Consider the following 22,953-nt stretch of genomic DNA (forward strand, 5'->3'; position numbering starts at 1 on the left):
CAATGATGGGTTCTTTTATTTCAGCATCAAGAACTAGTTAGTAGACCTGATGGCCTGCGCGGTTTGGGGGACCTCGGCCATCGTTATAGTTTTGCACATACGATAATATTCCATGCTGCATGCTCGGCCTGACCGCACTAAACGCGTCGTTGGAATGACGCTCAAACTTTAAATGTTTCACTTACAACGGACGCTACGACGCGTCTGGGACAAGATCTTTACTCCAGCGAGGATTCTTGGGAATGTAGCTCTCTTGTGCCCCACATGTTGGTCCTACCTCCTAGATACTTCATCCCGACCACGGTGTCCCTGAAATAGTTCTGTCCGGTGCCAGCCCATTTACTCCAGGCCCTCCAAACGGTTGCATGCCCTACTGGTCCTATCACGATGGGCACACGTCCTTTTGCAGGGGCCATCTTCATACAGTCTTTTGCACATTTCAATAATGTAGCTTTAAGTAAATAGATGCCCCGGATGGGCTACCCCCGAAAAAGGAGGCTGAGTGTATGATAGCGCACGTTATTCATATCGTCATCATCACTCGTCACCCCTATTTTTTATTTTCGTCGGTGGTCATTTGTTTGGGCAGCAGAAGCAGAAAGTGAGCAAGGCGGCACAAAGGCATGGGGCGTTATTATATCTCCTTTCCTTCATCTGTTCGTGCGTGCTTGTGTCATCGTCGTTGTGATTCCCATTCAATCGCTCTATTGCATTCCCATTCCCATTCTTATTCCAACACAGCAAAACGACCGATATGCTTTCGGGAAGGTCCGCCACAGAGAAGGAGCGACGAGCAGCCAAGACTCAGTCGCTCTATATCACCACACCTTCCTCCTTCAACAACAACAGCAACAACAACAGCAACAGCAGCAGTGGCGACACCAACAGCACCCACTCCTCCTTCCTTCCACACACTAACAACAACAATCAATTGGGATACCCAGGACAGCAGCAATTGACGTTCTCCAACTTCAACAACAATACCAGTAGCACACCAAAATCGCCCAGGAAGTCACGGCCCTTCTCAATGTTATTCCACCATCCGCAAGAGGAACTGGCCAAGCAGCAGCAACAACAACAGGATGGACACCCAGCAGAGTACTACCAGCAAGAGCTATATCAACAGCAGCAGACCTTGAACGAGTCTGACGAGGATGCATTTGCTGACGGATATTCCCTGGCCTCAACCGCTATCGATTTTGTGGAGAGCGACCTCAAGGAAGCTGATTCGGACACCCGCATGCTCATTGCACACCTGACTGATCTCGATGTATGTCCTTGTTGCACCGCGTGGTGATTGTGATTGTCACCCTTGTATCTGTTTCCCTCCGTGAATCAGGAGCGTGATCTGAGCTAATACTGGCGCCCTATTTGGTTTTTTAATGCTGTCCAACATCATAGTCCGGTCTGCCTATTTTGCTGGAGCGGGTCAAACAGAATCTTCATTCCTGCAAGGTGAGTGGTAACCGCATAGTCCTCTCCTCAGCTCTTGTGTCATGTTCCTTTTAGTTGTTGACCACAGCCAACATGTCTGTATTATTTTTAGGATCTGGTATCATTTCTGAAGAAACGATCAGTTATGGAGGCAGAGTACGGGACCAACGTCCTCAAGCTGGCCTCTGGAGTGCGCGACACCTATCGTCAGCAGGCCGAGGGAGCCAGCACTCAGGCACACTCTAAACAGGGGTCATACGGAGACTGTTGGTTGCACATTCTGGAGATGCACGAACGCTTAGGAAACAATCGTCTCGAGTTCTCAAGAGATCTGCAGGTCATCTCTGAGGAGCTATCAGCGATATACAAAGAAACGGACCGGAGTCGCAAGCAGGTATGGATAACAAGGAACTGAGTTGCAATGATATGTTATTGTAATGTGTCTTGTTTAGCAAAATGGGCACTAATTGGCTTTCTCTTCCCGCGTTGCCTTATCGGTTAGTTTAAGGAAGCAGGAGCAAAGCAGGAAAGAGTCGTTCAGGAGCATGAGCAGAATCTGGAGAAGGTAAAAAAAAAAAAAAAAAAGAGCAACACCATCGATACAACCCAGCTTGACACATATCCCTGTATTTTACGACCTCTATAGGCGAAACAAAAGTACGATACGTTCACGGAAGAGTGGGAGCGTGCAATTCTTCAAAAGGCGGCCGATCCAGGGACTCCCAAGAAGACAACCATGACGAAGGGCATGAACATCTTTAGACAGCCAAAGTCTCTGGGTCAGGTAAAAACCGGCGTAAAATCTGTATTCGTTGCGTTGCTTGAAAAGACCACACTTTGGTATGAAGCCTGACCTTTATCGTATTTGTAGTTGCATCGACAGGAGGAAGAAGCGAAAGTAAAAGCGACAGCTGCCCATGAACAATACAAGTTACAGCTTGCCAAGACAAATGACACACGACAGCACTACTTTGCTCATGCCCTACCAAGTATCTTGAAGGTAAGAAGGTGTCACAATGAGGTATAGGAAATGTTCTTTTGTATTGCACGGATGCTAATTATTGTTTTTGTGTCTACTATCTTCATGTAGAATTTGAAAGATACGATTGACGAGTCAGATTTGTCCTTACAATACTACCTAATGCGCTATGGCTACATGTACGAGGACTATATGATGAAGGATGCAATCATCCTGAACCCCATTAATGGCAGTGGTAAGAAGCGGTCCCTGGATAAGCATACCTTACAAGAGGCATATGAAACAGTGTCGTTCTAAACTTTACCTACTGGCGCTTAAAAGATATAGGATTGCGTGGTCGCATCGAGTTGGTCAATAAGGACACGGACTTGCAGGTCTTTATTCAGGCCTACTCAGCAAAAGCAACCCCTATTGACAAGTCGGCAGCCCCATATAAGGAATATCAAATGGTAATGGTAGCCGAGAATGTATCTACAATTCACTCTTGCGGCCAAAAAAAAAAAAAAAAAAAAAAAAAAAAAAAAAAAAAAGAAAAAGAAAAAAAAGGTATACACTCACACAGGTTGTTGTCTTTGGTATAATAGTCGGCACAAGCACAGTCGATAATCAATCCAAGGCCCATCTTTGGATGCGATCTCGCGGAACAGTTGATTAGAGACGAAGCAGACCTGCCCGAGATTGTTGTCAAGTGTACAGAAGCAATAGAGCGATTCGGTAAGCGACTACGGATACGAAGCGGAGCACACTGAACCTTTTAGTCTTGCAGAGTTACATCCAGCGCTAACACATCAGTCTGTCGCCTGCTTTATCTCTATAGGCATGGACACGAAAGGAATCTATCGCGTATCTGGAATAACATCGGCCACCAACAAGCTGCGATCTGCATTTGACCGAGGTACGGCCCTTATTGCAACGAAAAAATTGCCAAGCAGGATGTATATAATTCTCTATATATGGTCTAATGTGAGCTGTACTCCTGATGCTATAGATTGTTCCGCTGTAGACCTGAGCAGTGAGGAAAATTGCGGCGATATCAACAGTGTTGCCAGTGTGTTGAAATCGTGGTTCCGTGAGCTGCCTGAACCCTTGTTGACGCGGAAGCTGTACCCCGAGTTTATCAAGGCGGCTAGCATTGAGGACCCGGGGTTGCAACTGATGAACTTGCACCAGGTCACGAATCAGCTTCCTGACCCTAACTATGCAACGCTCAAGTTCTTAATGTGCCATTTGAATCGGTAAAGTGTCATGCTACCTATTATTGACAAAAAAGTTGCTTAATTCTGATCTGATATGATGTTTTAACAAATATTTTGACATCTCAATAGCGTGCAAGCCAACCAGTCAGTAAATATGATGGGATCTTCGAATCTGGGACTCATTTTTGGACCTACACTGACTAGCACCAGCGGTGCCGGAGATGCAGTCAACGACCTCGCGGATATGGGCTTGCAGTGCAGGGTGATTGAGACGCTCTTAACTAACTATGGGGCAATTTTCGATTTCGATGAGGAGGATGAGGAGCAGGAGGGTATGGACCAGTTTACGGAAGGGTTCCCAGAGTCAAATCCACATGACATGCAGCAATACAACAATTATGAGGATCATGGATACATTGACGAGCACGATGAACACCTGCATGGGCATCCACACTCACAGCAATATCATCAAGTGCACCAGATGCAGCCTCTACAATTTGACGAATATGGCATCCCAATCAACGGCCAGAGTACATATGACTATGGTTATGTTGGTGATCGAATGGTACCAGTAGCAGAGGAAGCTGAGGACATTGAGGGTAACGAGGCAATTGTGCCCCGGGAACATTTTGGATATGGAGCTGGCTCCAGTGCGTTTGAGCACGACAGGTCGTCGCTCCATTTGCAATCAGCACAACCATGAGATGTCGTTGGGGACAGATAGCATTCCCTCCTCCCTCCCAACGTCTTTGAATAAAAAGGATCTCTGCAAATGGGACGCGTTTGTGGCTTTGTCACTAAGCTGGCGAGAAGAGCAGGCAACCGTGATGTGTACAGCGCGCTATTTGCAACGCTTCATCCGCACCGAGAACAAGGCTGCAGGAATCAGCAAGAATCAACAGCAACTTTTGTAAGAATGACATCGCGACCCATGGGAGTAGGAGGACTTGCGACGGGTGGCACAGCACCCATCATGCCCGGCAGTGTAGTCGGTGCAGGATCAGTAGCGCCAGCACCGGTCATAACAGCGGGAGGAGCCTCAGCAGCTGGTGGACCAGGCATTGGGGCCAAGAGCTCCAGCCTAAGCGCTCTTCAAGAGATTGAGGAGGCCTACAACAAGCGACTTGATATGGACGTGGCACAGCTGATGGAGTCCTTTGGCGACATTGTCAAGGTCGCTTCCGTAAGGAACCAGTTTCCCTTTCTCACATGGATCGTAGTCTATCGACAAAGAGACCTGACCTTACTCTTTCTTCAAATTGGACGCACTAGATCACATACAACGAGTCGTCGGTCTCGAAGGACAAGTACAAGCTGGCGCAGGAGTCATACCAGATCCAGGGACGAGCCACCAACATTGTGTCTTCCGCAGAGTCATTGCTGGCCATGGTCACGGAGCTGAAGCAGACACTTCTTTTGAATGATGCCAACACACTTTCAGAGCTGTCCACGCGGCGGCAAAATGAGCTTTCGACACAAAAAACAGCGGTGAAGCAGCGGGTGCTGGGGCTCAAAGAGGAGGTCGACAGGACGATATGGGAGCTGGAGCAGGCCTGCTATGGCACACCACAACATACTGTACTATAAACGTAATTTTTTTTATTCTTTTCAATTACTTTTCACAAAGACATGGTATCCATGGTATGGTGCACTTATTCGCAAGAAAAAAAAAACGGTAAAAGATGCGCCACCATTGTCGACAAATGAGAGTAAGAGGCCGTCGGCTATCGTTTGCTATCTGTTTTGCAGCTCTTATCGTCAATCTTGTTGTGTGAAAAACGGTGAATGTGCACAGCAAAGTTTAATCGAGCATTTGGCCATTGAGGATCATGTTCCCCATAGGAGTGCTCGGTCGCGAGTTCTTATCCTGTTGCGATGGCTCCAAAGCTTCGACTGAACGGAGATGGGGATGCTGTTCAAATGGGTGTCCGGTGTTGCTCTCGGGAGCATTCGAAAGAGGGCCACTGCCAAAGTGTCGGGCTGGAGGGCCGGATTCGTTTGTATCCATGGGATGCTGAGCAGCAGCAGCAGCACCAGCCCCAGATCGACCGCTGGTTGAGAATTTGCGGAAGAGCTCTCCAATACCACTACTAATGCCGGTACTGCTGGTTGAATTTGAATGGTCTGATGAATGATGATCAGAGCGCGAGACTGGGGGCGAGCTCCCGAAGAGGCTCGATCTGCGGCGTCGTTCTTCAGTTGGCTAATTGCGTTAAAATATGCAAGAATTCATGTCAGCTGGTATTTTTTGTTTGCATGCATGCGGTCGTCACTCAGAATCTTTTCCCGCCTGTTTTTATTTCCTATAGAGTTCCACTTACGTGATGTGCATTGACCACATTCAATGGGTTAGTGAAACTGGCAGAGAAGCGTCTGTTGAGCTGAGAAGGGATGTTATTGGAGAGGTTCGTCGGGGGAGTGGTGCCGGAGCCCGGTCCAGAGGAAGAAGCCGAGGCCACGGTGGAGGAAGGCGAGCCCATTGGGTTGTTGAAGACATAGCTTGTGCCAGAGAAGGCGATAGGGGAGGTCGCCATGCCCAGGGAGGTTGACATGGATCGCTGCCTGGGAATAGAGATCGCGGCGGGTGTGGTGGGGGGGCTGTTGATACCCAAGGAGGACGTAGACTTTGATCGTTGGTGAGACATGTTTGCACTTGGAGGAGGAGGAAGGGATTTTTTCTGCGATATGTAATACGGTATGGTATGGTACGATGAAAGTGCAGCAAGAGAACGAGAGGTAGAAAAAGATGAAGAGGAAGAGGGAGTGGAGGAGGAAGAGAGGATGGCGACAAAGAAAAAGAAGGCAAGAGGAGAGGTGAGGTTCTAGGGCATCATGTGACGGGGATGGCCAATTGGAGGTGTTTGTTCCCAAACCCTGGAGAGCCCTGGAAACCGACCGGGGAGACGCGAGTGTTTGGACACTAACTGCGAATACTAGCTGATCCAGCACCGAACTACAGCGGGTGTACTAGCGTGGTTGTGTGTGTGGAAGAGAGAGAGAAAGAGAGAGAGAGAGAGAGAGAGAAAGAGAGACCAGTGCACGTACAAACATATGCATATGATAGATATTAGTTAACGCACAAATCTACCGTACGTGAAAGAGTGCGCTCATTATCATAATTGATATTGTAAGAATTGCCGCTGGCGTCGCGAGGGGTTTCGTTCGCTCGTTGGAACACGCGGTATACGCGGTATGTGACATACTACTAACTACTGCTGCACATGTACTACTGTGCAACTATGCACGTCACTTTGCACCGCACATCGCATCACATCACTCATCAACTCCATCCCTTTCCTTTCCTTCCTTCCTTCTTCCTCTCTCTCACTCTCTCACTCTCACTCACTCACTCTCTATCTCACTCACTCACTCACTCTCTCTCTCTCTTTCTCTCAATCCCTCCTCCTCCCCAATTCTTCTCATTCTTTTTCCTTCACTCCACCAAACCTTAGCTCATCTTTCACTGATCGGCACTATCCTTTTCTTCAAGAGCGTGTACTCAATCATAACCCGGCAACACGACTCTCTCGTTTCGTCTGCCTCTTTCCCCAACAATGTCCACTCGTGAATGGTGGGCGATCAAGCTCAGGTATCATTCTCTTCCTTCTTCGCTCCTCTCATGTCTCATTCCTCGCCGCTGCACCAGATCGCGCTTGGTCACCACACCTTTCATACTCATCAGGAAAATAACCAGAAAGCAATCCAACCGCTGGACTACAGGAAAAGCCTGCAAGTTAAAAAACCTTGATGACGACGCGACGACACGGCAACGCGATGACACGCACGCATCCGGGACAAGAGGACCGGGACCAGCGGTTCGAGGGCGCATCGCAGACTATTTATCGTTTGAGGCGTGTGAATTCTCCAGGCTGATCTTTTGGGGCTAAAAGAAGAAAGTTACATAGCATTGAACATACATCATACCGATAACAGCAGCCGACTCGCAACCAGCCTTGAAAATTTTGCAGGAGGATCGTCTTCATCTTCAGCAGCAATGGCTCTATGACTACGCCCTTCTTCTTGCGGATAACATCAATTGGAGCGACATCAAGTTCATCACAATGCTCAATTGCTCAGCGTCCATTCAAGAGATAGCTTTGATGCTTTGATGCAAAAACAGCCACAGAACCTGGACAGAATGCCAGAAACCCCATGTCTCTGTCCATTCCTCTCTTCGTCTTATTCCGTTCTTTCAATCTTTTCATTTTTTTTATCGCTGTCTTGTCTTGGCAAGCAAGCTAGCGAAAAAAAAAAATGCTGAGCCTGCCACCTTTGCGTTCATGCAATCTAACATCATCTTTCTCTATGATTTCTTATATGCGATTGTGGATCGTAGAGAATCGGATCAATTGAAACACACCATTGCAGGAGCAGGCGCTGGACTGGTCACCTCAGTGGTGACCTGCCCGCTGGATGTCGTCAAGACGCGATTGCAGAACCAGGGCGTGATCAGTCCAGCCAGAAAGTCATACAAGGGAACAGCAGGCAAGTCTTCAAGGAATGAATTCTCAAAATAATCCTGCTCAGCCGTTTAACCTTAATAATTCTTAATGTACTTTCGTGCGGCTGTAGGAACCCTGACCAGGATCTGGACAGAGGAGGGCATCCGAGGTCTATACAGAGGACTAGGGCCTACGATATTTGGATATTTGCCAACTTGGGCTATCTACTTTACGGCATATGACTACTTTAAGGATTTAGTCGCACGGCAGACTGGTAAGGACTTCGTGCTGCACTCTCTAAGCGGTTGAAAAGAAGGATGTCGCAGAACACCATGCAATGAAGGACATTTATATGGGCATATCAAGTCTAATTTGACCGTTTCCTTATCGCAGGGCACCACGAATCCAATCTTTTTGTATATATTGTTGCCGCAATGTCGGCCGGAGCCACAAGCACTACAATTACGAACCCACTCTGGGTGATCAAGACGCGTTTCATGGTGCGTGCAACGACGACAATTGGGATCTTTGCATCGCTCTCAGCAGCTTCATATCGCATTATACTCGCTAACATTTACGCAACTTTCTCATCTGCAATCTTCAATTTGATAGACCCAGAGTGATCATACCCCATATCGTTACAACAACACGCTCCATGCATTTACAACTATCTACAAGCATGAAGGACTTCGCGGATTCTACAAGGGACTCGGATCGTCTTTAATGGGCATCTCGCACGTGGCACTGCAGTTTCCACTCTATGAAAAACTTAGGCAATGGCTGAGTAAGTATCGAGTTATACAATCACAGTCAGTTAGAGACATGGTCGATACAGGATGCTTAATCAAAACAGCTAGACAGTTTGCTGACGTGCTATGAACGTTCACGAATGCCTTCCTATAGAGGCACAGGATTCCGATCAAGTGAGCAGCACCAATATTCTCATCGCCTCCTCGACCTCCAAAATGGCAGCTAGTATCGCTACTTACCCGCACGAGGTACTGCAGAAAATGGCATATGTTATCAATCGAGGAGCCAGGAATGTTGATATTCAGTGCTAATAGTCTGCTATTGTGGCACGCGAATGCGTTATTGAACCTAGGTCATTAGAACACGGCTTCAGAATCAATCGACCTACCCACCAAAGTACCACGGCATCATCCATGCATGCAAAGTCATCTACCGGGAGGAAGGTATTCGAGCCTTTTACAAGGGCATGCCGACAAACCTGCTCAGGACAGTCCCTGCGAGTGCGCTGACTATCTTAACATATGAGCTGCTCGTTAGCCGTCTGAACGACATTGCAAAGCCGGCGTAGACTTCAATCAAGGAAAGACAAATGGCTGTTTATTCGTCTCGCGAACGCTTTTATGCCCCATGTCCCCGCCCGCCCTATCCTATTCTCCTATTCTCCTATTTCTCCCATTCCAACCAACCAAATAAAAAACATTTGCCACCAATTTTATCTTTTGACGGGTGAAACAGTCTTTCATTTCATAAACAACCGACTTGAACACCAAAAACGCGACTCGGCCCCACTGAACTGAACACTCCTTTCCTTTAGACTCCCTTGCTTTGGCCGTCACCAAAACTCCTCCTTGTTATCGCTCTTCCCCTTCAACTCCTTCTCTGATTCTCTTCGCTCATGTATGGCGAAGAGGCATCAAAACTGGCGCGCGAAACCAAGCGGACAATAGATCACTTTCCACCCTATAATGACCCCCTCGTCCGCTCCATCACGCGCGAGATTCGGCACCTGCACGAAACCTGCCAAGCCCTCATTCGTGAATACGGTCTTCAAAAGCACCAGGTCGAATCCGAAGTTGAACGACGATGGCACGAACAGCATAGCTCCTTTGCGTCAGCATCAACACTCGCAGCAACAGGAACACAGGAGCAAGCAGGAGACACAGACACCAATCACACGACCCTCGCCATGCTTGAGGACCCATCGCCGTCCAGTTCCACAGCCGTTCACTTGACTACATCATCACATGCCTCCATGATGGGTCTTCAGGCACAGAAACAACAGGCGCTGCAATCGCTGACAGAGATATTCTGGACAAAGTATCTCGTCCATATGACGCCACTCCAGCGCAACAAGCGGATCTTAATGGCCTATCATTACCAGCGGATCGAAAAGATCAAGGAGCTCGCCTGGGCCTTCAACACTTTATCAGAGTCCTCTCGGCGGTTACTCTCTCCAGACGAAATTGTCTTCTTTAACGAATACGAAAGACAATGTAGAAACAAGTATTCGAGTCAGGGCACATTTGGAGAGATCGATCTGGGCCTCGGTATGATCTCGCCACCCAAGGAGGTCTTTATTACGGTCAGGGTCATAAAGGACTGCGGAGATATCGTTACCGAGAGCGGGGCCACGCTGAGTCTGAAGAAGAACTCGGAACACTTTGTGAAGCGGGGCGACGTAGAGCGGCTGATTACCCAAGGCTATCTTTTACACGTTGCTTGAAAGAGTTGGTGCATCGCGAATCAGATCAGTCCCCAATAAAAATGCTGTATAACAAACAGCTGATGAACATTGACTGCAGTTGAAGCTGTTTTTCTCCTGAGCACTGTTGGATGTCTTTCTCGAACGCTTTTTTCGGCATCAGAATAACATACAAAGGGGAATCCAGTGCTGTCTTTGTTGAAGATTTATATGAATGATATTGGATCGATGTTGTGCTCAAATCTTATGCTTCGATCCTCGGTCGCTTTCCTATCGGTTGGTCTTCAATCATCTCTTCCCGATCGTCCTCATCCTGCTCCATTTTGGGCGACTCTGAGCCTTCGATCTGTAATCAAGGAGGATTTTAGAGCCGAGTCAACAACCGTTTCTTATTCTCGCCATAAGAATAAAGTAGACTAAATTCGCTCTCTAACTTTCGTGCGCCAATTACCTCTATCTTTGTCTTTCCTGATTTCCGTAACATGCCAATCTGGCGTTGTACGTTCTTCAGCTCCAACTCTAATCGGATCTTTTCTGACCGCTTCGCCTCCAGAACTTTTCAAAGAATACAGAGATAAAAAAAAAAGAAAAAAGAAAAAAAGAGGTGTGTTAGGGCATGACTGATGTTTGGTTCCTTCCCATACTATCTCCTTGACGATGCGAAATGCACTAACGGCCAAATAGAGTCATCAAACGTACGTAGTTGTGGGTCTTCCGGTAAAGGCAGCTCGATGACGCTCCATTCTTCCTCTGGGAGTTCGTATTGTTCCTTGTTCTCTGCCACCCTGCGACGAATCTCTTCTCTCGAAAGCTTCGCTCCTGTGTTGACGATACATCCGTTCTTGCGTCGAATATGGTCTCCCTGGATCAAAGAATTCTTCTGGCCGATCACTCTTGGGTCAATATGCAATCCCGCAAATTCTAATGGACGCCGGGCAGTAGTAACATAGCCGAATCAGAACAATCGAGTCGATTGCATTGTGGCGCATAGACGGTATAGATAGAGAAATATGAAGCGAAGCTGAGCAAAACAAACCTACCTGCAGTACTTTGCTGGCCTAGCATGCGTTGTGTCTGCAAGTTCATCTGGGCATTCGTTTTTCCAACCAAACAGTTCGACTCGATGATCTTTGACCAATTGCCGACCCCAAACTTCATCAGTGCCTTGCGTAGAATTTCAGCTTCCTTCATGCTCCAGCCTAATGTAGTCAGTAGAAGAGGCAAACTGGATATTCAGCAGCTTGAACTATCGACAATGCTAAAGGCGCAGGGCACTCCTGCAGGTTGTGACGACGGAGGCGATGCGTACCTGGGGCGACCGTGTAGTTCCAGAGTGAGGCCGAGTCGTTCGAGCGCAGGATATTACGCGCTCCAGCGGTCATGGAGCGGGGTGTAGATGAGGACATGTCTGGAGTATGCAAAGGATTAAGGATGGAGGGATAAGGATGGGGGATGAGGTTCGAGGGATGAGGAGCAAGCGAGGACAAAAAGTCAACACGCGATGCCAAAACAAACAAACAGATTAAGGTTTGACGCGTTCTCCAATTGAGGAAGTCACAAAAACGCGGTCATTTTGTGCAACGACTCCTATTTTTTATAGCTGCTGAAACACGAAGCATAAAGACACGCTGGATGGTAACGCAGGACGAGACTTCTTGATGCGGATGAGTAAACTGAAGCCCGTTGCTGGGATCCACATATGGCGACCTGTGAAAAAAAGAATTGTTATTCATTCCTTTATAGAATAAGCACATAAGTTATTTGAATGGTTGTGCGCGCAATCCTTGAACACCATGCTTATGTGCGCCTGATGGCCACCACCAGGACTACGTTCGACTTCAAGTATTTGTCTCTGTTGAAGCTCGGAATTTGAGATAATGCATAGTATTGTTTAGCTACGTCGCACACGAGACAATGGTTTAAACGCCTTCCAGAGGGGAATATGTGCGTTGCACGAGGGCTGCCCTATCCTGAATTTTGCGCCTGATCCGTCCATCATCATCAAAAGCAACCTTTATACCGACACAGAGGAAGGAAAGAGGCAGCAGGTTGCCGTTGCTCGTTCAATTCTCCAGACCATCAACAAACAGGAAACGTATGCTTTGTTGTGTTGTCTTCAAGTTGTACTAGGCATATTCCAGAGTCCGACGCGTTCGGATTAACTTGTCTATGCTCCAAGTGATACTTTGTGTAAATATTGGAAGCTGAAAGGAAATAACAAAAAAAAAATAAAAAAAAAATAAAAAAAGGCTTTCACAGCTTCGGTACTCACCCGATGTCGTATGCCTCTGTGATATGGAACGCTTTGGTTCGCATCTGAGTGCATCCGTATCAGCTTTATCATTTTAAAGCGATTGGATCGCAATGCGGTTCTCACTGTCGCAGTCGCTTTCTTCTTTTAAAAGCCCTGCGCGGATCTGCAAACAAATAGATATACAACCGTGGACACGCCGTTGAAAGTATCATCCGTCTTGACGGCTGGTTCGGCATGGCACTCGGACTCCATATCAACCGCAGCAGATGCTTATATATCCAGGAGTCTGACCGGAGGAAGGAAAAGCATCGAACCAACGTAACACGTCACTTGAAGCTCAGCCGTCTCGATTCGCTTCTACACAATGAATGAGGCATCCGGCCGTTGAAATCTTGATGCATTCTATGTGCAAAATCGAATGAGTTCTGTGTATTAATGTGTGGGTGGGGGTTTCTTTTTCGTTTTTCTGTGCTTACAAGCGCCTTATGACCACAGAGGCAAAAAGAAGCCTCGATTGATATGTGCCAGGAAGGGGACTGGGCCCCGTACCTAAATTATGTAAGGTCGCTGGATCTCATGAAAATGGAGTTTTTCTGTTCTACAAACGTTCACTCCAGTACATGCCCAGTTGGACGGGACATTACAGCGCATGCGACACTCACATTGCCTTCGATGGCGTAGTAGTTCTGTAGCCGTAGCAGGAACGAAGCAAGGCACGAGAGCAGCATCCTGCCTTTGTTTTTCCTTGCGGATGTATCAAGTTGGTGGCAGCGCTGATAATGCCATCGTCGGTAGTCTATCCTCGTGGAGACCCATTTGTGGCGTCCAGCGAAACGCCATGTGGAAGATCGTGCCCGCATTTGGAAAGAAATTCGCTGCTCAGGGGTGCTGCTGTCCGATTCGCTGTCCTCAATAGCACTCTCTTCCCACCACGCATCCGCGTCTCCCACAAAGGGGCCTTCTCCCCAACATCACGCCTTTGTTCCCATCCCCCATCGCCCATCCAAGGAATCCAATCTCATTCCCTCTTCGCCCTCGGCTCAACTGCCCCTGCCTTCTCTTCCGAGCCCTTATCGCCTCACACTGCCAGTAAGACGCATTATGCGCATCTGTCTCTTCCTCTCCAGTGCCATTGCCCTTGTGGCCCTGGCTACAACCTTCCCCTCCACTGCTGCTGGCACCGCTGTTGCCTCTTACGCGTACCCTAACGATGAGCATGACATCACCGGCTTCTTTACCCTTGTCGACCGCCTCATAATGGCCGATGGCACCCGCCGCTGCACTATCCTCGACCGGGGTGAAACTCAGGCCTTCAGGAACCTGTATCCCGTCGATAGACGCGGCGAAAGGGCCCAGGTGATCAGCCGCAAGTCGCATAACGAGGATCACCACCATGGGCCATCCTTTGCGGATCAAGAGAATGGCGAGGACGCATCAAGGGACCTTTTGGAACTCAACACCAATGCCCAAAAGGACTGGGCCGAGATCGAGCAAGGGTTTCTGAAAAGCGTGTGCGACCATCAGACTGAGGACGGTTCTGCCGACGCACTGGTGGATCTGACGAACTTTTCACGTCTCCCACAGGCGCAGGGCCAGCAGGTCTTCAAGGGGTCCGCTAATGGCCTGCAAGAAGATGACGAAGTGGTACTGCAGAACACCTTGTAAACTCAACTGCAACAAAATGCACGGATCCAATTCAATTAGGTATTAACTTTTCGTATTATCTGCCTCTTTTGCTAATTTAGCGTAAACTGATCGACAGCGGTCCTGACAAGAACCGCGTTACTATCGTCTTTATGGGCGATGGATACACCCTGGACGAACGCGACAGGTTCTTTAGCGACATGCAACGTCTTGTCGATGGTGAGTGACCTCTTTTTCGCCTCCATCATCTTCAATTATCGCTCTTCAACTGACCACCGACCCTCATGCCTTTATATAGATATGTTCGTTGGAGATACCTTCAAGTCCTTCCTGCCCCTATTTAATGTCTATGCTCTTTTTAGGCCATCCAGAGAAAGCGGCATTGGCGTCAATGGCAAGTGGAAAGATACCAGCTTCCGTCTCTACAGGGACGGCACGGAACTTCGCGGCATCTATGTCGCGGATCCTCGCGCTGCCCGACAGGCTTGCCGTGCTGTTGGAAAATATGCCTGCGATTTCCCCAGTTTGATTGGCAATGACCCGTACTGTAAGTGGTTCGGGGAATGTGCGACGCGCTCATTATTATTTTTTTAAGTATGCTGGTCACTCAAATGGCTCTGCAACTCGTTCCAATGTGCGTAGACGGAGGTCTCGGGGGAGAGTTTGTCATTTCTACCAGCTCAAACAAATCAGGCACCGTTGTTTTGCGCCATGAGCTTGGCCATAGTCTCATCAACGTCGGCGAAGAATATGACGGCGGATACGTGTACTCGGGCGTCAATGCTGAGCGCTGGAGTATTCAAAACATCAAGTGGAAGCATTGGCTCACCGACGCAATTCCCCGCGAGGAAAAGAATGTTCTACGCGCTCAGGATTACGCCTGGTATGACCTGAAAAAGGGCCCCTACAAAGTCAAGTTCAACTCGGACGGGCAATGGAAGCGCTGGAGTCTCAAGATCTCTCACTCAGGAGTCGACACGGATGACTCCTTTGAGGTTTATCTGGATGGCAAGCGGCTCAACTGGACCACACCCGGCGGCTATGACCGCGATTTTTCGGAATGGGCAGGCGAGGAGGGCTTCAGTGCTGGTCCTCACGAGATCGAATTCCGCCAGGGCGCCAAGTATGACAACGAGCCTTTAGATCCTTCTAGACCTATCCGTCAGCTCTGCTCTGTTACAATGCACGAGTTCATGGGCGAGGACCTGTACCGCTTCGACAATAGCGTCATCTCTGCCTATCCCACTTACGATATTAATGGCCGCAAGACATGGAGGAGCAACCATGAGCACTGCTTGATGCGCAACATGGCTTCGACTCAGTTCTGTTCCGTCTGCAAGGAAGGACTCTGGCATCGTCTTCTGGGCAAAGCCAGTTTGCTGGACGGGATCAACGTGGATTGTCAGCGTGACGATGATGAGAAGGAGATTTCTTCCTTTGCAATCGAGGCCAAGGTAATTCCCCTGGGCCAGTTCCGTGATAATCTCTCCCAACGTATTGACGGTGAGGCATACACTGCTCGCTGGCTCAAGAACGGAGAGCACCAGCCAGAGTTCGACGACGAGTTCAGGATCGAGGTGCCCGGATCAGAGGAAGGTATCTGGGAAATCAAGATAGATTTCAAGACCCCAGAAGCCCGCAAGGATCCACGCGGGTTGTTGAAGGCCAGCAAAGTGTTTGTTGTTGCCAAAAGACTGTGTACACAGTGAGCATGGCCTCTTGTTTTGCGCCCCTTTATTCGTGCATCGTTCAAATAAAGGCAGCTATTTATTTCTTCGGGCTCTCCTGCGTGCTACCATCTTTCGGTCCATCTTTTTATGCTTCAAGAAAGTCGAATGCCCAAAAAAAAAAAAAAAAGACACTCCCCTTCGTTTTTCTTCCACTCCACAAATTCAACCTTTCGCGCAAAATCATCTGGTTCCTTTGCTCCCCTCTTTTCTTGCCCTCCAGCATGCATTTCAAAGCACTCTTCTTCGCTCTCGTTGCTATCGCAGCCAGGGTATCCGCTCAGACTATCGAAAACAATGCATGCTCCCAATGTGCGTTTGCCGCCATTCCAAACGAACCGACCTGTGCTGCGTTGACTCCTGTGGATATGCAACAGCTCCAAGCGGTCTTTGCTAACAATTCAGTCAATGGGAGCGCTCTTGTGGCTGCCGCCCAGAACAATGCGATCAAGACCTGCCTCTGCCACTGGTCCACTGACACATTCGGGCCCAAGGGTGCAGCCGCCTCGTGCACGGCCACACAGGGGTCGGCGCCTGTAGCCTGCGATGCCACTCAGGTTGCCGAAGCTACGGCCAAGATAGCGCCTTTCAGCGTGATGCTTCAATGTAATTCTAACAACTCGACCACTCCCAACCCCACCACATCTGCAGGCACTCCCACGAGCACTGGAAGCAGCCCAAATACAGCGAATGCAGCATCCCTGCTGCAGTTGAACATGCCCTATATTGTGTCTATGGCCGCCCTCGGCCTTGCTACCGTCGCTAGCTTCTAAAGAACAGAATAGGAAGGTGCAAAGTTGTGTAACCACGTAATAAAATGTTCGCCAATAGCTTTAGGCAGATTCTTTGACAGCTTCAACACACCATTGCCTGTTTTCAAGCATGCCCTGTAATGGTAGGGCGACATATACCTGCATGCGCTGCCTTAGATCGTGTTTGGAGTTCTTCATTACCTACAATTGAAAATATTTGAGCTTTGAAAAATGAACGCTGATCGTGTCTTTGAAGGGAAATAACAGCATGAAGCCATGCCAGCATGATTGCCGCAGGCGTGATCTGTTGTTTCATTTTTCAGCTATTCTTAAATGCTGCACATTCAGGTATCATCGGCGCGCTACTGAGCAGCCCCTGTACGATTTTTCTATGTACTGCACCTGAGGCTGGTCGTGCCTGCCTCTGTCTTAAAAAAAAAAAGTGCGCCACCAATTTTCATTCCTGGAACTGAGCTCTTTCCTTTTCTGGGTCGGCTCTACACTTCCGAGGGAGATGTGTTCAGGGTTTTTTATGATCGGGGCGGCGCCTTACAAATGACAAAATGACAGGGAGATCGACCTTCCCATTCGTTCTTCTTCCTTTCCGCCTCACACCTCCTTTGCAAACACCTCGCCCCACACACCACCTTCTCCTGCATCCTGCATACACTTCACAGCAAAGCAGATTCTCACGATGTCATCCACTGCCCCCGCTGCCACCACTCCCTCCTCGACCCCGATCGGGAAGGACGGCAAACCTCTCAAGCCATGCTGCGCATGTCCCGAGACCAAGAAGGCCCGCGACCACTGCGTCTTCACCAACGGCGAGGAGAACTGTCTTGAGCTCATCAAGGCCCATCAGCAGTGTCTCCGTGATCTCGGCTTCAAGATCTAACCCAAGACAGCAGTAGTGCCGTGCCTAGCACCCCCAACACCCACCGGGCAACACAAAGCAGCAGCAGCGACAGAGACGGCAACCCTTCAGTTGCGTCTCCAGACATCCATGCCGACATTCTCTTGTGCCCGGTCCATCCAATCTTTGTCCTCTCTCTTTATAGACCTGCCTACGTTATCGTTTTTCCCCTGCATTATTAAACTCTTACTTTTGTTGTTGTATGTTTTCCGACCGGACCAAAAGCAAGGCGGTTCATTGCGGACCATGTTTGTTCTTACGACCCGATTTGTTCATATCCATTTGACGATGTTTGATGCTTGCATGTCTTGATTATGTCCCCTTAAAATGCTATACAAACGGCAGTCGTCGTAAATGTTGTTACGGATCGTATGGATCCATCGATTGGAACGGGATTCTGTTCTATGCAGTACATTGCAGCGTTGAATACCCCTCCCCCCTCTGGATTGTTGTTCAAAAAGCAACACTACTCAAACGTATGCGCTCTTTTCTTCACACATCACGCCATTTGGCACACCTAATCCGCCATGGCATAAAAGTTCCATTTTAGTGATGTTTCCCTTTGACAGGCAATACTCTTTTTCCTTGAAATGATCTTTTTTTTTTTTTTTTTTTTTTTTTTTGGTAGGGTTCACGGCAAAGGAACCAGGTATCTGATTTAATAGCGCAGGTCCTGGGGTCTCTGATCAGGATACGTGCCAACGATCTTGACATCGAGACAGAACTTGTGCAGCTCCTCAATCACCGTTGTCATAACCTCGCTGTCTCCATGGACGCCAGCACACTCAACGAAGAACACATAATGCCATGGCTTGATCAGCGACGGGCGAGAATCGATCTTGGTCAGGTTGATATTATGATCCTTGAAGACTTTCAGTCCATCACAGAGCGCTCCCGGAAGGCGATGATCGACAGTGAACATCAAAAGAGTCTTGTCGCTCACAGTAGGTGCATCCCAGGCATCCGAGATGATAAAGAATCGCGTTGTGTTATCTATAAGACCCGATTCAAGTTTGCGGTGCGGCAACAGAGAAATTCAAGGGGTTAACCGTCCGAACTGGTCCCAAACGACCGAGTTAATGTCTGTGCATTGCCTCATACCTTGCTGGTCTTCAATATCCGCATGAAGGATATCCAGCCCATAGATCTCTGCACATACTTGGTTGCAGATCGCGGCCGCGAACTTTTCCTTTGATGCAAGCTGAGCGGCTTCCGAAGTCGAGGCACAGGGGACCAGCTCGATTCCCTTGAGGTGGCTGTTCAGGAAGGTCTGGCACTGAGCCAGCGCCTAAAAGTGGATAAGAGATAGTTTGAACACATATTTTTTTTTTTAGTACCACTGTCGTGGGAACAAAGCCATCAATGGAATGCCATAATAGTAGATGACCATACCACTGGGTGAGAAAAGACGCGACGGATGGCCTCTGTTGTGGTCTTGGAGAGTAGGTAGTGGTGGACTGGAAGATAGGTCTCGGCTCTGATCTTGACCTTTGACTTTATGAACTTATCTAACGTTGGGACCACAGATCCTGCGATCGAGTTTTCAAAGGGCACAACACCGTACTGGCAGCGACCGCGCTCGACGGCCTCAAAGACATCAGCAATTGTTCCTTGGGACGCATACTGGACACTGTCTCCAAACCTCTTCATGCTTGCCTATGAGAAAGAAGAACGAGTGATACCAGCAGATAAGCTTGTTGAACTTGAAATGGGGATACAGGGGGGTCATTTCTACAACGACGGGTTTGACACCTACATCGTGCGTGAAACTGCCGACAGGGCCTAGATAGGCCACCATGACATCCTTCTGGAGGGCAATTGAGGCGGACATGATCTCGCGGTAGATGGCGCAGAGGCTCTCGTCGGCCATTGGACCCGGGTTGAGCCTGGCAACCTTCTCGAAGACCTGTTTCTCTCGTCCGGGAATGTAGACATGGGTGTTGTCCTCGTCGAGGGGGTCTGCGGTCTGTCTCTTTGCGGATCCGATATCGAGGCTGACCTGGGCACGCTCGTTGAGGAGGGCAATGAGTTTATGGTCGAGCGAGTCGATTTGCTGGCGGAGGGTGGCGAGATTCAGCGACATTGCTGAGGGAGTGAGAGAGAGAGTGAGAGTGAGGGAGAGAGAGAGAGAGAGTGGGGGTGCGCAGTTGAATGAGGGAGGAGGGGGGGAGGGATGAGAGGGATGGAGACACAATTTATTCCTGGTCGTCCAAGGCGGATCCGATAAGTGAGAGTGAGTCAACTGTAACTTTTTTCTTTTTTCTTTTTTTTTTTGGCGGCGCAAACAGATCGGGGGCGCGTGGGCCAGGCACCGAAAGCCCAGGGGTGCTCTTTGGGGGAGGGGAGAGGGGGGGAGCAGTAGCGCATTCTGCATTCTGCATTCTGCACACACGTCGTCTTCTGTGCGGCATCGGGGGGGTGTCAGCTGCTGTATACGCTGGACACACACACACACGCGGACATGTCGCTTACTTCCTCGCCGCCTTTCCTCCTTTCCTCCCTCCTTTCCTTACTCCCATCCTCCTGTCCCCCCACACACCCACACACACTCCGACCGAGCAGTCATCCAATCGCACTTGTTTGTGTTTTGCTGCTCCAGTCCCTCTTTCTTCTCTCTCTCTCTCTCTCTCTCTCCCCGCTCCACTCCTCACCTCGGCTGATGCTATGGATGGTCTGCAGCCGCAATGTATAAGCTGGATCCAGGTAATTGCGGCACTCTCGTCCATATCGGGCATGGAGCCAACACTGCAGTCGTGTGAAGGGGCCCCTAACGTTCCCCTGTTCTCCTTTAGACGCTGCTTGGCGAATGTGTAACCACTCGGCAGCAGGCTTGGAGTCTTGTCTTGGGTAGGTGTGCGATCCTCCGCTCTCTCGCCTCCTGGGCGAAGCACAAATGCTCTCTTCCTCACCTCGGGGAGGCCCTTCCGTCGACAGTCTCCTCTGCTTGCGCTTATTACTCAACTCCCATTCGCACATTGTGTTTTGTCTCGCTAGGATACGTATCCATATTCTGCTGGCTCAATGCACAGATTCCGTAAGTGCAGCATCCTGTTCCATGACCATCAGGGAAAAAACAGTCTGCAGAGGTGTCGCTGACCTTCCATTCTCCTCGTTCTTACCCACAGTCAGATCATCGAAAATTTCAAGCTGAGCTCTGCAGGTCAGTGGCGACTATCCGTGGGCGCTATTTACTCAGGATGAGATTAATCTTCAGTCAGTGAGAGTTGTCGAGCATGCGGCCTAATACGCAGCACCCTGTCTTTTCACCGCCAAATAGCATCACTTTCGCTGCCCTTTTTGGTTAATTGGCTTCTCGGTAAGCCTTCGCTTGATGATTGTTCGGCTTTAGCATTGGCAACAAAAACCTCGGCTAATTGAAGTCTGCATCGTATCGTATCGCTTTTTTTTTTTTTCTTTTCTAGGGGATTTCAGCAATCTCATCGGATGCATCCTCACCCGTCAGCTTCCCTTTCAGGTGCAATTCTTTGATTGTCCTTCTCTTCTCTAGTCTCACCTGTTAACGGTTGTAACTATGAACTTACAAACAGTTGACATTACTATCACTACGCAAACATCCTAGATGTATCTGGCTGTGTACTTTTGCATCGCAGACGTGATTCTCTTTGGACAATGGATCTATTATTCGCGACGAGAGTATCGCATACGGTCCTTCCCTGATATTGTGGTCGCGAATGCACCAGAGACTGCAGAAGCAGACCATTCTATCCATCACCACCATCATCATCACCACCACCGTCGATCAGAGTCCCATCCAACCCACCTTAGTCGGAATATCGCAACAGAATCGATTGCTACTTTACCACATGATGATCTGTCAGAGGCTGGAGCCGGTGCTGTTATTCCGATAAATGATAATGAACAAGGGGAAGCGCTCTCGCCACTTCTGCAGAGACCACGTACTCGCCGCTTGGCTACCACGTCGGACATAGCTCATCGAAGGAGGTAGGACTTGCTGCCCAGGGTTTTTATTGAATGAGGCATAGCTGATCGGTTTGGTACATTTCTTGGCCATTACAGGGTGAAGTTCTTAATTGACGTCGTCCTGCCCTTTTTTTTATTATTATTTTTTTTTCCTCCGGGCAGTACGTCGATGGTCCTGTTCGGATTAATATTGTTGACCATGAGACAAACAATGCCAGCACTGCAGGAACAGACACCCTATGCACTGCTCGATCGCGGTCATGCGCGCTCTGGCACATCCATGGTGATCGGTCGTGTGTTTGCCAGAGGCCTCGACGGAGACCAAGGACTTGGAACCGATTCTGCCCCACCTGCGGATCAAAATATAATTCAACTGGGGCGTATCTTTGCATGGGTTTGTACAGTCTTTTACCTATCCAGTCGTATGCCTCAACTCTGGAAAAATGTAGGTGTATTTGGGATGTACTTTTCTTGCATCTTCTCTTACCAGCTCTTTATTATATTACTAAAGTTCGCTCCGCAATGGTCCCTCTGCTACGTTTAAAGTTCCAAAGGAAATCTGTCCAAGGCTTGTCAATCCTGATGTTCTTTTGGGCAGCTATGGGTAACCTGACCTATACACTCTCAATCCTCAACTCAGCCGACGCTGCCAACCCAGAGACTCGACAGAAATTCCTCCGCGAGGCCGTGCCTTACGTCCTTGGGTCTTCAGGGACGCTGATGTTCGATCTCTCCATCTTTTTTCAATGGCTCTACTATACGGGCAAGCTTTACGTGCTTGGTATTGGTCCAAAATCGCATGCTCGTCGTCGACATAGACATCATCATTCTCGACAGCACAGTAGCCGCTCTCAATCTAGAGTCGAAAGCATGATTCTATCGCCCTCTGGAAGCCATTCTGGGTTGTACAGCGTCCTGGTAGACGAAGAGGACCCGGGGCCTATGACGGATCGGCATCTAACTGCTCAGATACCTTCACATGAGGGACATGCAATTGATGATCGTGCACCCTCCCAGCCAACCAACTAAATATTCCAATAAACAACACTGGCGTGTAGCGTGGTGTCAAGATTGCTATTTCGATCCGATACAGAGCTATTGCTGGTTCTGTTGTAGAGAACAGAGTGATATGACAAATGCTTTATTGTTTGATGATGATGAACAACGCTATGAAAATTACGATTTCATATCGTAAATGAGGGGTCCTGACGGACAGAC

The 22,953-nt window shown here is 48.8% G+C and overlaps 11 protein-coding genes across 11 annotated transcripts; 8 read left to right on the forward strand and 3 right to left on the reverse strand.

Moving 5' to 3' along the window:
- Window positions 1-617: 617 nt before the first annotated feature.
- On the forward strand, window positions 618-4,452 carry BC939DRAFT_37191 (uncharacterized protein). Its single transcript, XM_051551677.1, has 12 exons — window positions 618-1,270; window positions 1,402-1,455; window positions 1,547-1,828; window positions 1,937-1,999; window positions 2,081-2,218; window positions 2,306-2,434; window positions 2,525-2,648; window positions 2,735-2,862; window positions 2,998-3,127; window positions 3,231-3,308; window positions 3,402-3,648; window positions 3,739-4,452. The coding sequence occupies exons 1-12, from the start codon at window positions 755-757 to the stop codon at window positions 4,310-4,312; spliced, it is 2,463 nt and encodes an 820-aa protein (XP_051415235.1). The 5' UTR covers window positions 618-754; the 3' UTR covers window positions 4,313-4,452.
- Window positions 4,453-4,582: 130 nt separating this feature from the next.
- On the forward strand, window positions 4,583-5,196 carry BC939DRAFT_393801 (uncharacterized protein; the record flags this gene model as incomplete). Its single annotated transcript, XM_051552114.1, has 2 exons — window positions 4,583-4,792; window positions 4,951-5,196. The coding sequence occupies 2 exons, from the start codon at window positions 4,583-4,585 to the stop codon at window positions 5,194-5,196; spliced, it is 456 nt and encodes a 151-aa protein (XP_051415236.1).
- A 15-nt stretch (window positions 5,197-5,211) lies between these two features.
- Window positions 5,212-6,636, reverse strand: BC939DRAFT_490507 (uncharacterized protein). The gene is made up of 2 exons (XM_051559454.1): window positions 5,931-6,636; window positions 5,212-5,812 (listed from the first exon to the last, which is right to left on the reverse strand). Exons 1-2 carry the CDS (start codon window positions 6,252-6,254, stop codon window positions 5,411-5,413), a joined length of 726 nt encoding a protein of 241 aa, XP_051415237.1. The 5' UTR covers window positions 6,255-6,636; the 3' UTR covers window positions 5,212-5,410.
- Window positions 6,637-6,928: 292 nt separating this feature from the next.
- BC939DRAFT_442157 (mitochondrial carrier domain-containing protein) lies at window positions 6,929-9,508 on the forward strand. The gene is made up of 7 exons (XM_051554341.1): window positions 6,929-7,198; window positions 7,946-8,094; window positions 8,182-8,325; window positions 8,445-8,551; window positions 8,664-8,835; window positions 8,955-9,049; window positions 9,154-9,508. The coding sequence occupies exons 1-7, from the start codon at window positions 7,164-7,166 to the stop codon at window positions 9,367-9,369; spliced, it is 918 nt and encodes a 305-aa protein (XP_051415238.1). The 5' UTR covers window positions 6,929-7,163; the 3' UTR covers window positions 9,370-9,508.
- Window positions 9,509-9,696: 188 nt separating this feature from the next.
- Window positions 9,697-10,524, forward strand: BC939DRAFT_474416 (uncharacterized protein; the record flags this gene model as incomplete). The annotated part of the gene is made up of 1 exon (XM_051558417.1): window positions 9,697-10,524. One exon carries the CDS (start codon window positions 9,697-9,699, stop codon window positions 10,522-10,524), a length of 828 nt encoding a protein of 275 aa, XP_051415239.1.
- Window positions 10,525-10,635: 111 nt separating this feature from the next.
- On the reverse strand, window positions 10,636-12,002 carry BC939DRAFT_37279 (uncharacterized protein). Its single transcript, XM_051551678.1, has 5 exons — window positions 11,813-12,002; window positions 11,544-11,702; window positions 11,203-11,424; window positions 10,955-11,058; window positions 10,636-10,849 (listed from the first exon to the last, which is right to left on the reverse strand). Exons 1-5 carry the CDS (start codon window positions 11,907-11,909, stop codon window positions 10,748-10,750), a joined length of 684 nt encoding a protein of 227 aa, XP_051415240.1. The 5' UTR covers window positions 11,910-12,002; the 3' UTR covers window positions 10,636-10,747.
- Window positions 12,003-13,673: 1,671 nt separating this feature from the next.
- Window positions 13,674-16,206, forward strand: BC939DRAFT_420721 (IgA peptidase M64-domain-containing protein). The gene is made up of 4 exons (XM_051553078.1): window positions 13,674-14,401; window positions 14,503-14,620; window positions 14,700-14,948; window positions 15,044-16,206. The coding sequence occupies exons 1-4, from the start codon at window positions 13,859-13,861 to the stop codon at window positions 16,108-16,110; spliced, it is 1,977 nt and encodes a 658-aa protein (XP_051415241.1). The 5' UTR covers window positions 13,674-13,858; the 3' UTR covers window positions 16,111-16,206.
- BC939DRAFT_442163 (uncharacterized protein) lies at window positions 16,113-17,111 on the forward strand (the record flags this gene model as incomplete). The annotated part of the gene is made up of 3 exons (XM_051554342.1): window positions 16,113-16,148; window positions 16,260-16,901; window positions 17,040-17,111. 2 exons carry the CDS (start codon window positions 16,113-16,115, stop codon window positions 16,899-16,901), a joined length of 678 nt encoding a protein of 225 aa, XP_051415242.1. The 3' UTR covers window positions 17,040-17,111.
- Window positions 17,112-17,415: 304 nt separating this feature from the next.
- On the forward strand, window positions 17,416-17,995 carry BC939DRAFT_442164 (cytochrome C oxidase copper chaperone-domain-containing protein). Its single transcript, XM_051554343.1, has one exon. The coding sequence runs from the start codon at window positions 17,575-17,577 to the stop codon at window positions 17,773-17,775; it is 201 nt and encodes a 66-aa protein (XP_051415243.1). The 5' UTR covers window positions 17,416-17,574; the 3' UTR covers window positions 17,776-17,995.
- Window positions 17,996-18,451: 456 nt separating this feature from the next.
- BC939DRAFT_483321 (prephenate dehydratase) lies at window positions 18,452-19,876 on the reverse strand (the record flags this gene model as incomplete). The annotated part of the gene is made up of 4 exons (XM_051559172.1): window positions 18,452-18,786; window positions 18,895-19,081; window positions 19,186-19,449; window positions 19,550-19,876. The coding sequence occupies 4 exons, from the start codon at window positions 19,874-19,876 to the stop codon at window positions 18,452-18,454; spliced, it is 1,113 nt and encodes a 370-aa protein (XP_051415244.1).
- A 417-nt stretch (window positions 19,877-20,293) lies between these two features.
- BC939DRAFT_442168 (PQ loop repeat-domain-containing protein) lies at window positions 20,294-22,831 on the forward strand. Its single transcript, XM_051554344.1, has 9 exons — window positions 20,294-20,496; window positions 20,586-20,640; window positions 20,788-20,827; window positions 20,919-20,953; window positions 21,071-21,109; window positions 21,216-21,268; window positions 21,374-21,756; window positions 21,898-22,180; window positions 22,282-22,831. Exons 1-9 carry the CDS (start codon window positions 20,458-20,460, stop codon window positions 22,762-22,764), a joined length of 1,410 nt encoding a protein of 469 aa, XP_051415245.1. The 5' UTR covers window positions 20,294-20,457; the 3' UTR covers window positions 22,765-22,831.
- Window positions 22,832-22,953: the final 122 nt, after the last annotated feature.

The sequence above is a fragment of the Gamsiella multidivaricata genome (assembly GCF_025024155.1).
Source record: "Gamsiella multidivaricata strain RSA 2152 chromosome Unknown BC939scaffold_12, whole genome shotgun sequence".
Classification (NCBI taxonomy): Eukaryota; Fungi; Mortierellomycota; class Mortierellomycetes; order Mortierellales; family Mortierellaceae; genus Gamsiella; species Gamsiella multidivaricata.